Source organism: Callospermophilus lateralis, chromosome 11 (genome assembly GCF_048772815.1).
Source record: "Callospermophilus lateralis isolate mCalLat2 chromosome 11, mCalLat2.hap1, whole genome shotgun sequence".
In the NCBI taxonomy this organism is placed as follows: Eukaryota; Metazoa; Chordata; class Mammalia; order Rodentia; family Sciuridae; genus Callospermophilus; species Callospermophilus lateralis.
In genome coordinates, this window is record NC_135315.1 from 3777762 (window position 1) to 3792045 (window position 14284).

The 14284-nt window shown below is 48.9% G+C and overlaps 1 protein-coding gene across 9 annotated transcripts in view; it reads right to left on the bottom strand.

Moving 5' to 3' along the window:
* Positions 1 to 5040: 5040 nt before the first annotated feature.
* Positions 5041 to 14284, bottom strand: part of Tnrc6c (trinucleotide repeat containing adaptor 6C) — a 121608-nt gene continuing 112364 nt past the window's right edge. For 7 of the 9 annotated variants that reach the window (XM_076871112.2, XM_076871107.2, XM_076871110.2 and 4 more), the window contains 7 exons: positions 13989 to 14180; positions 13406 to 13549; positions 10960 to 11076; positions 8820 to 9014; positions 7596 to 7666; positions 6834 to 6973; positions 5041 to 5736 (listed from right to left, as the gene is read on the bottom strand). In XM_076871112.2, the coding sequence (XP_076727227.1) occupies positions 5376 to 5736; positions 6834 to 6973; positions 7596 to 7666; positions 8820 to 9014; positions 10960 to 11076; positions 13406 to 13549; positions 13989 to 14180 (1220 nt within the window). In that variant the 3' untranslated portion in view covers positions 5041 to 5375. The remainder of the gene's footprint in view (positions 5737 to 6833; positions 6974 to 7595; positions 7667 to 8819; positions 9015 to 10959; positions 11077 to 13405; positions 13550 to 13988; positions 14181 to 14284) is intronic. The other 2 variants (XM_076871111.2, XM_076871108.2) reach the window with 1 other exon arrangement.

Consider the following 14284-nt stretch of genomic DNA (forward strand, 5'->3'; position numbering starts at 1 on the left):
AAGTGTGCAACTGACCCGGAGTCCCCAGGCCCCGTCCAGGAGGTGCTGTCCTCTCCATCACAGCCCTTCTGTTGGAGGGGGAGCACACATGGATCACTGCTGGTGTGACTGAGCACTGCCGTCAGTCTGGATTTACTGAGGCCATTTCACCTGCCTCACAACTCCACGAGACCAGGACAAGCTACTCTGACATGCTCAAAAAGCTGACCATGGTGTTTGTAGAATTACCTAGTGTCCTGCCAGTCTTGTTCAGGCCAGTCTGTAGCACCAGTGACTTCTTTGGATTTGAATCCAGAGGTTGCTGTAAGGGAAGCTGCAGGTGCGGTAACAGCTTTGATAATGTGGGTGGATCTCATCCAATCAGTTGAAGGCCTTATAGAGCCAAACTCAGGTTTCCCGGAGAGGAAGGAATTCTGTGCCCACTCCTATCTGTCTTAAGCTTGCTGCCCACCTGTGCACTTGAGGTTTGGTAGCTCCATGACCACTTGGGTCACTTCTCTTCCTTACTTCCTAGTGGTTCTGTTCTCTGGATTCACTATGTGGCCTTAAGATCCTCTGGATTAGGTGGATGGGCTTGGGCATGCTCCGTGACCTCTCTTACTCCAGTTCTTCACCTCTTGGGACCACTGTAGCAAATGACACAGCTCCTGTAAGTGCTTAGCACTGTGCCTGGCACACATGAGTTTTTGGGTAGTGCTGTAGTTCAAACCCAGGGAGCTACTCCTCAGCCCCTGCACTTAAATTTACTTAAAAATAAAGAAAAATAAAGAAGGAAAAAAACTCACTATATCTGCCAAATGAAATCAAGTCAAGACTTGGAGACTACAAACTGCGATGCCAGTGCAGGGGAGTGGCCGTAGTACGCAGGCTGAGGACAAGGCGACTGTCTCTGCTTCTCCATCTTGGCTGCACAGGGGAATGATGGGGATTTTAAGACTGGGGTTGCCACCCCAGGGACCCTGAGTTGGTTTACATGTGCCTAGCACTGGCATTCTAAGGCCCTTGCTTTGGGCCCTGAGGCCAGCTGTGCTGCACTTGCCCTTGCTCCATCAGGGGACATTCCTCATATGGTGGCTTGTCAGCAGGAAGTCAGTGGAGAAGAGCTGATGTGCAAAGCTGGAAACTGAGCGCATGTTCCCTTTTGATCCTGCGTTGGGTGTTTCTCTCAGTTCATCCAAACGTTCTCTTCCTGCAAGGAATTTTCTTGAAATGCCTGCTGCCCCTGTTTTTCCTCTTCCCACCAAACACAGGCCAGCTGCTGGGCACCTCTGACCTTGTCTTCCGTCCATGTTCTGGGCTCCCTTTGTACCTCTTCTCCAGCTTTCTCTGACACGCCGCCTCTGTTGAGCACCCCTCTCCACCAACCTTCCACACTGGTGCAGGAATAGCTCCAAACCCAAGTTTCCTTGACTCCAGAACTCAGGCCTCTTCCCCCTGGATACCAGGAACCCCTGTCCAGCCCTGAGGCCTTCACACAGGGTCCCCACTCTGCTCTGAACCTGCCCCTCACCCTCCTCAGACTCTTAAAATCCGATGGCCCTGCAGGCCAGGGGAAGGTGCCTGCAGTGTGCTGCTCCCGCTGGGCAACTTGAAGGCCCTGGACTTCTCCTGAAGGAGAAAAGCAGGTGCACCCACCCTCTGCAGCTCAGCACCCTGGCATAAAGTGACCCCTTGCTGAATGTCTGCACATAGTGCCAAGGTGCAGCTCCTGATTGATGGAGTGTTGAGTGCCAAGTGCACTTGGTAGGTCCCATTTCTGAACTCCATCTTCCTCTGCTTATGGCCCCCTTAAGGCCCTTCTCAACTTTCAGAAGAGGCTGGTCAGGGCCAGTGGCTGGCCACCCTCTCGGGGGGCCAGCTGACAGGAGGTGGAACTGATGCACAAGAGCCAGGGGAGTCATTTCTCCAGTCCCTGAGGGGTCTTGACGGGCACTTGGCGTGTTGTCCAGAGACACTCTCGGTACTGATCAAACAGAACCACCAACACACCAAGCTCAGGCTGCAAGTGTTCCAGGATGGAGTGAGAAAACAGTTTCAAATCTGCCACCTGGAATCCTGTGGCAAGGCTGCTGCTGCTTTGCCCAGCATGGCAAGTCCCACCACACTGGTACAAAAGCTTGGTAGAAGTTAAGCTAAGGCAGTGTTTAAAAACAGATGAATAAAACGTCCAGGAAACACAGAAGACCTTTGTTGTACTCTTCTCTGATGTTTCCCAGGCTAACTTTGAACTCTGGGGCTCAAGCCATCATTGCTGAAGAGCTGGGACCAAGGGCGTGAAAGTACTGCACCTGGCTTCTCTGATTGTTATTTTTTGGTGCTGGGGATTGCACCCAGGGGTGCCCTACCCCTGAGCCACATCCCCAGCCATTTTTATTTTGCTAAATTGCTGAGGCTGGCATTACAGGTGTGCATTACTGTGCCTGGCCTTCTCTGATAATTTCTGATGCCCACACTGGGTCCTGGTGACAGGGTTGGTCCTCAGTGCACCCCAGCAGACCCAGGATCAGCCTGCTGTTCTTCCAGATGGCACTGTTTCTCAGATGCACCAGGCTGACAGGCGGCCGCTGGTAGTGGAGAGCTTGAAAACTGTTGTTTCCCAACAATTATTAAGATTTAAACATTAATAGCAAAGCCAGAAAACAAATGATAAAATATGTCAAACCACCAAAATTCAGAGTTTAACTATATATAAACCTTGAAGATATCAAAAAGACAGAGAATTTGTCCTACACAGGACAACTCCTACATACAAAATCAAAATTGATAGTATCTCTTTTTGAAAAACAAAAAACACATTAATTTGAACAGCCAAGAAAAAAATTGCAATTTATTAAGATTCAACAAAGCGTTGTACTGTTGAAAGCAACTTTCGGTGCATGTTCTTCAACAATCACATTCTATGAGGAAAAATATTAAGAGCCACAAACTTGTTTTTTAATCTCAGAGTTACAGACATCTTAAATTCAAAATAAAAGGTCAAAAAAAAAAAAAAAAAAAAAAGGAAAAATAAATCCCCAACAAAACCCCCAAATAAACAGATTCTTTCTTCCATTCCCCAAATTTAAAACATTGGGAGTTTTCTCTACGACTCAGGGCTAAATGGCAGCACGGGAGCTGTATGACTGAGTGCTCACGCACGCACACGCACACACACACGCGCACGTATATTTGATATGCATATCAAATATGTAGGATGCATGTACTGGCAACGCGATGCTCACTCTGAGGAGGGGTCGTCAGCTAGATGCACTACTAAGCTTGAGGGAAGTTCTGAACCTAGGTTGTGCATAGTTCATGATCCTCTGTAAAACCAGCTTTTGTTGATCTGCAATCTTGCAGGACTTTTTTTTTTTTTTCTATTTTTTTTTTAATTTTGTTTTTTTGTTTTGATAAAACCATTAAAAAGCTAATTAAAAAAAATGTAATGCACAGGTTTCCTGATAGAGCAGGCAGGGAGCACAATGTCCATAGACTTTTTAAAAACATACTGGAGGGTATGTTATTCCATTGTCTTTCTTCCTTGCAAAACAATCAAAACATTGATCATTTTTAAAACATAAAGCAATTTTTAATATATAAAGCACTCTTCAAACATCTATTTTTTTTGAGTCCATTATTTGGTAAATATGTAACTGCTACACATTAGAGATTAGGTATTTTTCATCTTTGTGTTTTTTTTTCTTTTTTCTTTTTTTTCTTTCTTTTTTAAAATTTTTATCATTTTTTTTTAATAACATCTTCAGTGCTAGGAGTTGGGTTTAAAAATACATGAAATGGTGTGGAGCTGCCCTCGGGAGCCCTGGCTTTCCTGAGAGCGCGTCCGGCATGTGCAAGACAGTGACCACAGCGCCTCGTCACCTCGACAAAGGGGCGAGGACAGTCGACAGAGTCCACGACGACGGCCGAAGGGGGACGGCACTGTCCAATCCCAGAGCTCTGAAGTAGCGCGTCTGCATTCTGAAAATAGGGTTCTTTACGACCGAAGTCTTTTTTTTTTTTTCTTTTTTTAAATTCCTTTTTAAAATTTTTATTTTAAAGTCTGAAGGAGAAAAAAAGGTCTGTAAACAGGTGGGAGCCCAAACCCCGGGCTCCGCTGAAAGCAGTCTCAACCACGTCCAAGTGCTTGTCCCGCTGCTGCCGCGGAACCGTCGCTCTTTACAAGTATCTATGGCCACAGTTCAACATCAGTTCTTTCTCTTTAACTTTATATTCCAAATGGAAAATGGTGCAATACTCTGGTAATGACTTCTTGCATTAGTCCACAATAAAAAGCTGCTAAAGGTAGAGATACATATCATTTCTCCAGAGATACACACTGCAGTTTTAGATGCAATAACAGAGTCCTTGAGTAAACATTTACACGTGAATTGTCGCCAGCCCTGTCCTGTGAATTCTCTTTACTGTTTAGGATTAGCTGAAGGAAGGGCAGGGACACCTCAGTGCAAAGTTAGAAGCTAATAATAACAAACGTTTGACCAATGCGCCAAATAAAAGCATATACTGAATAAAAGGGAAAACCCACAGTTAAATCCCTTGCACTCTACACACACACACACACACACACACACACACACACACACGAAGTGCATACTGTGCAGGAGCACACGTGCACACACACATACCCCACACTGTTTCACATGCACACTCGCACACATAGGCTATGAACTTAATAATTTTTTCCTAGAGCCTGTTTCTGTGTACTGATGTCAACCTGGAAGTGTAGAATTAGACTTAGAAAGTGTTCACATTTCATTATTGGCCTGCTGGATTCAAGTATTTGCATGTTTGATATGTCTTTTTTTTTAACTTTTAAAAAATATTTTTTGGGATTAAAAAAAAATGACATGAAAAAGTAATGAAACAAGGGTAATGTGCATAGGCGGATCCAGGGGAACAGAGGGCAAAGGGTGACGGTGCCGCTCTGCTCAGTGCCAGCGACCTTGCCCGACATGCCCTGCCCCACCCGCCGCCTCTGGTAATGTGCATAATCGTCACAGGCTCACTTAATAGGCTTCCATCTCCCTCCCTCCCTCCCCGTGATAAAATAACCCTTTCCAGCCCACAATCTGAAAAGTGCCCTTCATGATAGAACTATTCTAAGCAGCTTTTATACTTAAAAACTCAAAATGACAACACACCATACAAACGTAAGACGACACAAAATAAAAAGCTATGAGGAACATCCTGTCGTTAGCACGTGACACTGACCAAACGCAGCCTGCACTGTTTTGCAAACAGTTCACAAGGGCTGCGGTGAAGGTTCGTCTTCGGAACTGGACAGAGGTACTCGAAAGGGCCGCGGGCTGCTGGTCCAGGGGCCACAGTGCCCGGGACTGGAAAGGTCAGCTCTCCTCCTGGTGCAGGTGACCCTGGCCCTAGATGGACTCCCCACTGAGCAGGTCCCCAGGCAGCAGCGTGTTCAGTGGGGTGGGGCTGCCGATCACCCTGCCATCCTCGGTGCTGGGCGGGCCCCAGAGGCTACTGGAATACTGGGGCACCCCGCCCCACAGCAGCTCGCTGCTCCCCTTGCCGCCCAGGCAGGGGGTGTTCCAGTGGGCTGCCTCGCTGCGTACCAGCCCATGGGTGCTGCCTGAGGCGCCCAGTCGGGGCTGGCTGCTCCCACTGCTGGACTGCCAGCTGGACGTGGGCGGCAGGGCTTGGCCTTGGGCTAGGAACCGGTTCACTTCCTCTTCACTGGCGAACTCCGCCAAGATGGTAGTGTTTCCCAGTACGCACCTAGAGGGGAAACAGGCAGGTGAGTATGCTTCCAGAGGCTGGGGCTATGCCATGGGGAGAGGTGAGCCTGGGTCCTGTGTCATCCTGGGGCCTGTGTCATCCTGGGGCTGGGCTTTGCCAGTTCTCAACTAGACTCTGTCCCTTGCCTGGACTTCTGGCAGCCATGAACTGGTGGGCACAGCAGGTGAATAAATTCATGAGTGATACCATGAAACTGGGGCCACTCAGCATCAGTGCCACTTGCATACTGGGCTAAGACCAGGAAGAACTAATACACAGGGCTAGGGCTGGGGCTGGGGCTCAGCAGTGGAGCGCTCGCCTAGCATGTGCGAGGCCCTGGGTTCTATCCCCAACACCACATATAAATAAATAAATAAATACATGAATAATATAAAGGTATTGTGTCCAACTACAACTAAAAAACAAATATTAAAAAAGAAAAAAAGAACTAATATCAAGGCCTCATATCTCAAGGGGTGCTTCTGAGTAGGTCTTATACTCTGTCAAATGCACAATTTAAGGAGGCATTGGGGCTGGCTGTGAGGACTGCTGATGGTGCCCTCTGAGCAGTGTGAGGGTACCTCCTTTCTGTGGTTGGACCTGACGTGGTCTTTGGGGAGCCTTTTCTACTTCCAGCAAGAACCATCAGTAGAAACCCACTCATTACAAGACACCTGTGATGAACTGAACTGAGTTCCTACTCCAAATTCATACACTTAAGTCCTACCCCTTGCTTCTAAATGTCTGCATTGAAAAGACAGGTCTTCAGAGAGTTGATTCAGTTAACTGAGGTCCCGTGGGTGGCTCTCATCCAACATGACTGAGGCTCTTATATGAGGAGACTGGGACATTGACACACACAGAGGACACAGAGAGAGGATGGCTGTCTACAGGCCAAGGAGAGAGAAGCCTCAAAAGGAGCCAACCCTGGTTACACCTTGATCTCAGGCTTCCAGGACCCAGGACCTGAGAGGTGGAGCTCCTGTGGCACACAGGCCCATGGGGGGGTGTGGAGGCAGCCTCAGGACATAATGCCCCCCAGGTGCTTGGGGCTTGAGGCCATCTGGCAGCACAGGGCTGAATGAGGGGAAACATACATGTGCAGAGACTTCTGGGCCTTGGCCGCCTCCTCCTTGGAGCTGTAGCGGACCACAGCGTTGCCTTGAGTCAGGTTCAGATGGAATGTGATGAGAGGCCCATGCTGCAGACACAGCGTCCGCAGTGTAGAACCATCAATCTGGGGAGAAAGCACAGGGCACTTCCACTATCTTCTTCAAAGGCACTGCGAATGGATGCACTAAAACGCCAGGAAAGTGTCTTTCCTTGAAAAGGCTTACTGACACGCTGACATGTGCTACTTCTGGCACACCTGGAATGCTGGACACCTCAGTTATATTTTATGAGTTAAACTAATCAGAGGAAGGAAAAAAAATTCCATTTTGAGTTTTGCTGCCCTCTCACCAGGGCACATCCCACAGTCTGTGGTTCACAAAAGGCACCAGGGCCTGGTGGCCCTGTGGCCTTGCAGGTGTGTGCAGGTCAGGAATGGTGACTACTAGCTGGCCACAAGGCCTGAGCTGGCCAAGTCACTCTTGAGTGGGCGGTGAAGACAAGAGTTCTGTTTACAAGGGTATGCTTTTCGAGCCCCCTAAGGGTGAATGAATAATCAAGCACATGGTTAAGAGCAGCCCTGTATCTGCTCTTTGCAGCTGGAGCCCGGCTCCACTTGCCTTGTGTGCTCCTAGGCTGAGAGGGTCTCTGCACCACTGCTTGCACCAGGGCCAAGTGGCACTTCTGTGACTGTGCTCTGTGTCCCTGTGGGTATGAAGGATACCCCTCCTGTTGTGCTGGGGCCTTACCTGGGGTGTGAGGTTGCGAAGAACAAGCCAGCTGCTTGTTCTTCCTGAGGTGTCGGTGCTCCAAGCAGAACCTGTGTGACAAGTCCAGGACACAAGAACTCAGTGACAGGCTGAAGAGTCAGGTGGCACAGCCCTGTTCTAGGTTTCTAACCTTATCTAGAACACATGGCAAGCCCTAAAGCCCTGCAAGCCAGGGAGTCCCTGGGCATCTTCTGGTCAACCCAAATCTCACCATCCCTGCAGACACCTGTCTGTGTCTATGAAAATCCCCACTTCCTGGCTGTCTCCACCAGCTCGGAGGCCTGTACATTCCCACCTGTGCCATGAGTGATGGGATGTGACGGGACAGGTGAGAATCACCTGGGAAGTTCTGGTCTTCCCTGACCCTCCAACTTACATTCAATGTGCTAAAATTCTGCATGTTAACGAAATAAAGCAAATCCACAAGGATTATTATTACCATTATTATTTTTATTTTGGCACTGGGGTTTGAACCCAAGGGTACTTTACCACTGAGCTACATTCCCAGTCTTTTTATTTTTTGAGATGGGGTCCAAGTTGCTCAGACTGTTCCTCTAACTTGCTATTTTCCTTCCTCAGCCTCCCCGTCACTGGGCTTACAGTTTTGAATTACCACACTTGGCTAAGGGCCACTATTAAAAGGCCTGAAACAGTCTTTCTCAAACTATCTGTTGCTGACTTGAACTTCAGTTTCTGAAGTCCCCTGTACCCTTCTCGTATCCCTCAGGGTTAGCCTGAGGTACCCGCAGGAAGCCCCCAGAGCCCAATAGCACCAGTGCGCTCTCCAAGCTGCTGGTTGTTTTGGCCTGGAAAGCCCCTGTGTTCCATGAAGTCTTGTGGAGAAGCAAACACAAGAAGGAGACATCAAGACACTGGTGCTGGTTGGTGGGGGCTGATGGGAATGGGAAGCTAAGGCCAAATGGGCCTCCCTGGGAGATCAGCACATGGCATAGCAGGACAGAGGACAGGCGTCGGGACCACCTGGGACCTTCTGGCCCAAAGCAAAGCTGCAGTGAACCGTAACCCAGGGGCTGAAAGCTGGGCTCAGCCAACCAAAGCCCACAGGTGCAGGGAAGCCTCAGCTCCCTCCAGACCCACCCGGTCTCCAGGGAGCATGCAGGGATCCTGAAAAGGGAGGGGACAAAACCACAAGTACAGCCCCCAGGAAAGGAGCAAAACAGCTGCGAAGAGAAAGGCACTTACCAGAGGAGTAGGAGCTGGTCCAGCCGAGGGGGCTGGCACCCCAGGTGGAGGAAGGCTTGGGATTGGCAAGCCCTGGAGGGGGCCTGGTGGGTGCAGTAGTGTTTCTCGGCACCTTCCACAGCTCATGAGACAGAGAGGCTTGCGTGTGGGAGGCTGCGCCAGAGGACCACGTTGATTTAATGTCTGACAGTTTACCTAGAAGGCAGAGAAACGGAGCATGTTCACTCTGTAGTCAGAGAAGAAAAGCAATTGCTGGGTTTGGGGAGCAGGCACACACTCTGTGACACCAGCAGACCAGGAAGAAAAGAAACACCAATACCACATCCTGAAGCAAGGCCCAAAGCACGCGGTTTTTTTCCAATTCCTTTTTTGGACAGAGTCTTGTAATGTGGCCAGGCTGGTCTTGAGCTCCTGGACTCAAGTGATCCTCCTGCCTCAGCCTCCCAAGTAGCTTAGACCACAGGCATGTGTTACTGCACCTAGCAATGCTCTACTCTCAGTTTCTGCTCACAGTCTGCACGGCCACTATAGCCAACATTTGCCACAGAGAAAATAGCATTTCTGAAATCAGCGTTGAGGATAACTTGCCATGGAAGCCTACCGGGACACATCTAGTAATGCAACAGATCAGGTGCGGTCAGGGGCCACAATGTCCATGTGTTCTTCCTTATGATAATTTCTTTAGGTAGCAGTCCCCTGTCAGGGCAACGCTCCTGACATGCGACCATCCCCAGCTGCCACTGCAATCTCCCACAGCTTCTAGAGGCACCCCTTGTGCACCTGCCACAGAAACAGAAGCAGTCCAGCTGCCCTGAGGCCAAGATGCCACATCTGGCATGCTGGTTGGGGAGACACTGTTTTGGAATGAGCAGAGTCCTGGACGTTTGCATGCTCCTGTGTCCACTGTGTCCAGTATTCATAGCACAAGTGTGGTTCTCCAAGCCTGGTGCCCAAGATGGCTCTGACTTCACAGTGAACAAATGCTAACCATGGAAAAGATGTCAAAAAACGAAATGCTATATAAGACTGACTCAGAGATAAGGAAAAGTGATTGTACGGTTTTGCTCTTCTCTTTAGCCAAATGACTATGGAGGTTTTAAAAGTCTAAATATATACCCCTCCTCTTTTTCGGTACCAGGGATTGAACCCAAGGGACTCCACACAGAGCCATATCCCAGCCCCACCCCCCTTTTTGGGGGATACTGGGGATTGAACTCAGGGCCACTTGATCACTGAGCCACATCCCCAGCCCTATTTTGTATTTTATTTAGAGACAGGGTCTCACTGAGTTGTTTAGCGTCTTGCTGTTGCTGAGGCTGGCTCTGGACTTGAGATCCTCCTGCCTCAGTCTCCCAAGTCTCTGGTATTACAGGTGTGCGCCACTGCAGCTGGATAGGGCCTTGCTAAATTGCCTAGGTTGGACTGGAACTTGTGATCCCCCTGCCTTAGCCTCCTGAGAAGCTTGGATTACAGGTGTGTGCCATTGCACCCGGCTTTGTTTTTTTTTTTTTTTAATAAGATGCTAAACTACATTGAAAGTGTTTTTTTCCCCAAGGTAATGGAATTATAAAAATTCTTATTGAAAAAAACCTTAAATGCTATTCTCATATGGGCACAGTACAGTGGTTTAAAAATTTGATAGAATACAGAGATATGAAATAATTTATAAATACGACACACAGTTTTTGTGTCTAGTTGATACCAGGTGGATCCAGGCAGGAGGAGGTAGGCCCTCTGCGAATATCAGGGCTTACTTAACACCAGGACCTGCCAGTCTCCTCCACCTGTCATGGAATTTAAGTAATTCCCAGCTGTTGTCTGCCTCTGAGTTTCTCAAGACTCACATACTCCTTGTCTTGTAGTCATGGGGGAGGAGAGAAGGAAGCAGATCCACTCAGGCTGGTGCTGTGTTAGGTCTGCAATGGGGCCTTATACATCACCTGATCTTCACAACCCCACTTCCACTCCATGTGTGAGGACTCAGATGTGCCTGAGGTCCCGCAGTCACACAAGGCAAGGCTCACACCAGCTCTAGCACTCAGGAGGAGAGTAAAGGGACCAATGGGAACAGCTGAGGCCTGTCAGTTTGTTTGGGGAAAGAAAGAAAATGCTACCTGCAAGTGGAGAGGCCAGTTCATACCTGCAGCACTAGGTGAGGAGGCAATGCTGCTCAAAGAGCCACTGTAGCCGGGGGCACTGAGCGGCCAGGCACTCGAGGAAGGCAGTGTGGCATTCTGAGAGGATGGTGGGGAGGACCCTGCAGAACCAAACATGGCACTAAGAAGGGGTGGCAGATGTGCAATCAGCAGCTCTGATGGGATGAGGGGCAGCATACAGATCACCTCCTGAGCTGCTATTTGGGCAGAAGGCTGGATAGGGAGGTGTGGTGCCAGGAGGCAGATAAGGAATACCTTTGAGTCAGTCCCGTAGCCCGTGGGAAGGCCTGTGTGGGGTGCTCCTGAAGGCTGAGGAGACAGAGCATGAGCTCTGGGGTGAGGTCACATCAAGCCATGGAGGAAGATGCACCACCAGAATATTTAAAATGTCAGGTCAGAGTTGTAAAATGTCACATGATTGTTCCCTGCACAGTAACAATTTAAATGCAGGGCAATCCTCACCCTTTCATGGTTCAAACCACAGCCACAGATGAAATGCAAACCCCAAGCTTTTCATTACAAATTCTGACATGAAAACATGAGCACTTTCTGACCTTTTATCTCCCTTCCTAGTTCCCTCTGGGGACATAGGCACAGTGGAGACACTGTCCCAGTAACTGCGTCCTTTCCAAATATGGTGCCCACAGAGCAGTACTTTCTGCTCTGAGGAAGTCCCTCCCTGCACCCTCAAGACACCTGGTTCCTTGGGATGGAGATCAGCTCCATGTGGCTTTGTGCACTGTCACTCCCACTCACAAAGCTGGGAGGGGTGGGCAGGTGGAGCAGAGAACACTCCCTGGAAGCAAGGGTGGAAAGGGCTCTTCGGACTTGGGACCTGGACACAGATGGACTGTTGCCTTCATCACTACAAACAGAATCTGATGGCTTAATAGCTACAGTCTCCGAGGCAGGGCCCCCAGGTATGTGGCACCTCCTACATGCCCTGCTGTAGGGGACCTCTTCACCAGAGCTGACAACCATTAGAACATATTTACGTTCTGCAGGTCTCCAATTTTATTTATTTATTTAGGTACTGAGGATTTAACCCAGGGTATTTAACCACTGAGCCACTTCCCTGGCCCTTTTAACTTTTTATTTTGAGACTGTCTCACTAAGTTGCAGAGGCTGGCTTTGAATTTGGGATCCCCCTGCTTCAGTCTCCTGAGTTTCCGGGATCACAGTGTGGCTACTGCCCCTGGCAGCTGATGTGTTTAATCCAGAGTTGGATTCCATCTTCTTATCTTGTCTCGATGGCCAATGTGCTTCTCAGCTTGGATTCCTTTCCACTCTTAAGTCTTTCTCTTTTATCAGGTAGGTACAGAACCAGAGGCAGTTGCTTGGCTCTGACCAGAAGCCAGGTGCTTCTTGAGGCCACCTTTACCACATCACAGAAAACCCGGCCAGATGGTGGATGGCACTCGCAACACTCCTGCTGCCCCCCAGAGGTCAAAGGGTCATGTGTAGCTCCATCTGTGCCTGCTCTGGAAGCTCTGCTGTGTACCATGAAACCTTGATTCTTTTAGCTTCTAATACCCGGATCAGCACAACCCACATCACACTTACCCACAACTGTCAAGACACATGGGCTTGCTTTGCCTGCTCTGCCACACACAGGTGTGACTTCCACTCAGGCTGTCCCTGCCATCTCACGCAGGCTCCTCTATTCTGACAGCAAAGCAAATACCTCACTCCAGCAGGTCTTACTTTAAGTGGAAACCTAAGTTAACATTGTGGGAACTCTGTGAGACACCTTCTCAGTGATGGCTCTCAGATGTCTCTTCAGGCCTCCTTTTTAAGGGCACACCTTAGAAAGCCTCAAAACTGCACCTCAAGTCTTTGTGTGTTTTCTGAGTTCATAGCTCAGCCCAGCATTTCTTGCTCTGAAGTCTGACAGAGGGTGTGCTAAAAATTGGCACTGAGATTTGTGCCAGGAAAAACAGATTGAGATGGATGAAAAGGGTCTTCCTAAATCCTTTTCAGTTTAATAAGAGATTTCAGGTGGAAACTTTTTCATTAAACAGATAAAGGTTAAATGTGATTCTATAATGTAACCTTAAAAAATGCTATAATATGATATACAGGTTGAACATCTGAAATTCAAGGAAACTTCAGTGTCATGTAGTTGGCACACTGTAGACTTTGCATTTTTGGACTGGGTATGCTCAACTACTAAGTCTCTGTAAGCATTCCAAAATCAAAAAGCTCTGAAATCCAAATCACTTCAGGCCCCAAGCATTCTGGATGCAGGACACTCAACCTCTACAGATCATGTCCCCCAAATCAGTCTTCCTATGCTGCAGCTGACAGGTGACAGAAGTAGCCCAGCAGCTGGGTCTCAGCCAACTTGCCCCGCAGCTTACACTGCCTGCTGGCATCTCTGAAGGAGGCTGGACCTTCCAGCTGAAGGCAGGTTGAAGGGCCCCTCCTCACCTCCACTCTTGAGGAGGTAGCGGTTGACATCCTGGATGGTGGTGTTGATTGTAGGCCCGGTGGGGACACTGCCAGGAGTGACGTCAGGGTCATTCTCAGGATCGATATTCTGAAGTCCTTTCCACGGAACTCCAGGATGGAATTCTGTTTGTGGAAATCAAATGAAGTTGCATGCTAGAGAACCTTCACATTGCTTCCTGACATTTAAAAATATTATTTTCCTGATTGTGGAAATTTTTATAATATGATCATTCAATTCAGGCTCGTGTTACAGAGTCTTTCGTGAAATCACTCTCTCCTTTGGAACAAAGCAGAACCGGGTACTACAGCCAACATACCAGGCCTGTATGTTCTGGCCAGATGGTATCCAGTGTCCCTTCCCCACTGCCTTACTGCCACTCCTGATAGTGGACTAGGGAGCCACAGAACAAGGCTTGATACCCACACTGATCTGACAAATGGATTCCCAATGGAAATGACAAAGGGGTGGGCTTGAAGCTTCCAGAACATGTGGCCTGGGTCCTGTTCCTCCTAGGTTCAGGGCGTGTTCAGATCTGCTGCTGTAGGTGTTGTGTGGTCTTACCTGGGGGCCAGTTGATGCTGGAGCCATTTGAGATTTTATCACTGTCAGATTTGGCACGTGACCAGCTATGGGGCACAGCTACAGGAGGACTGGCTGGTGACTCACTGTTCTGGATTAAATCGTACCGGCCATAGGAGTCGTCAATGGAGGACTTACCTGGAGGCCCAATGCTTAGACCTCCAGGGATAGCACCTACAGGAGAAAGAAATAGGATCCCAGTGAGTACTCTCTGCTCAAGATGCAAGGGCTGCCAAAGAGCCTTCCCTTCCAGGTTTGTCAGAGTAATGTGAATCATC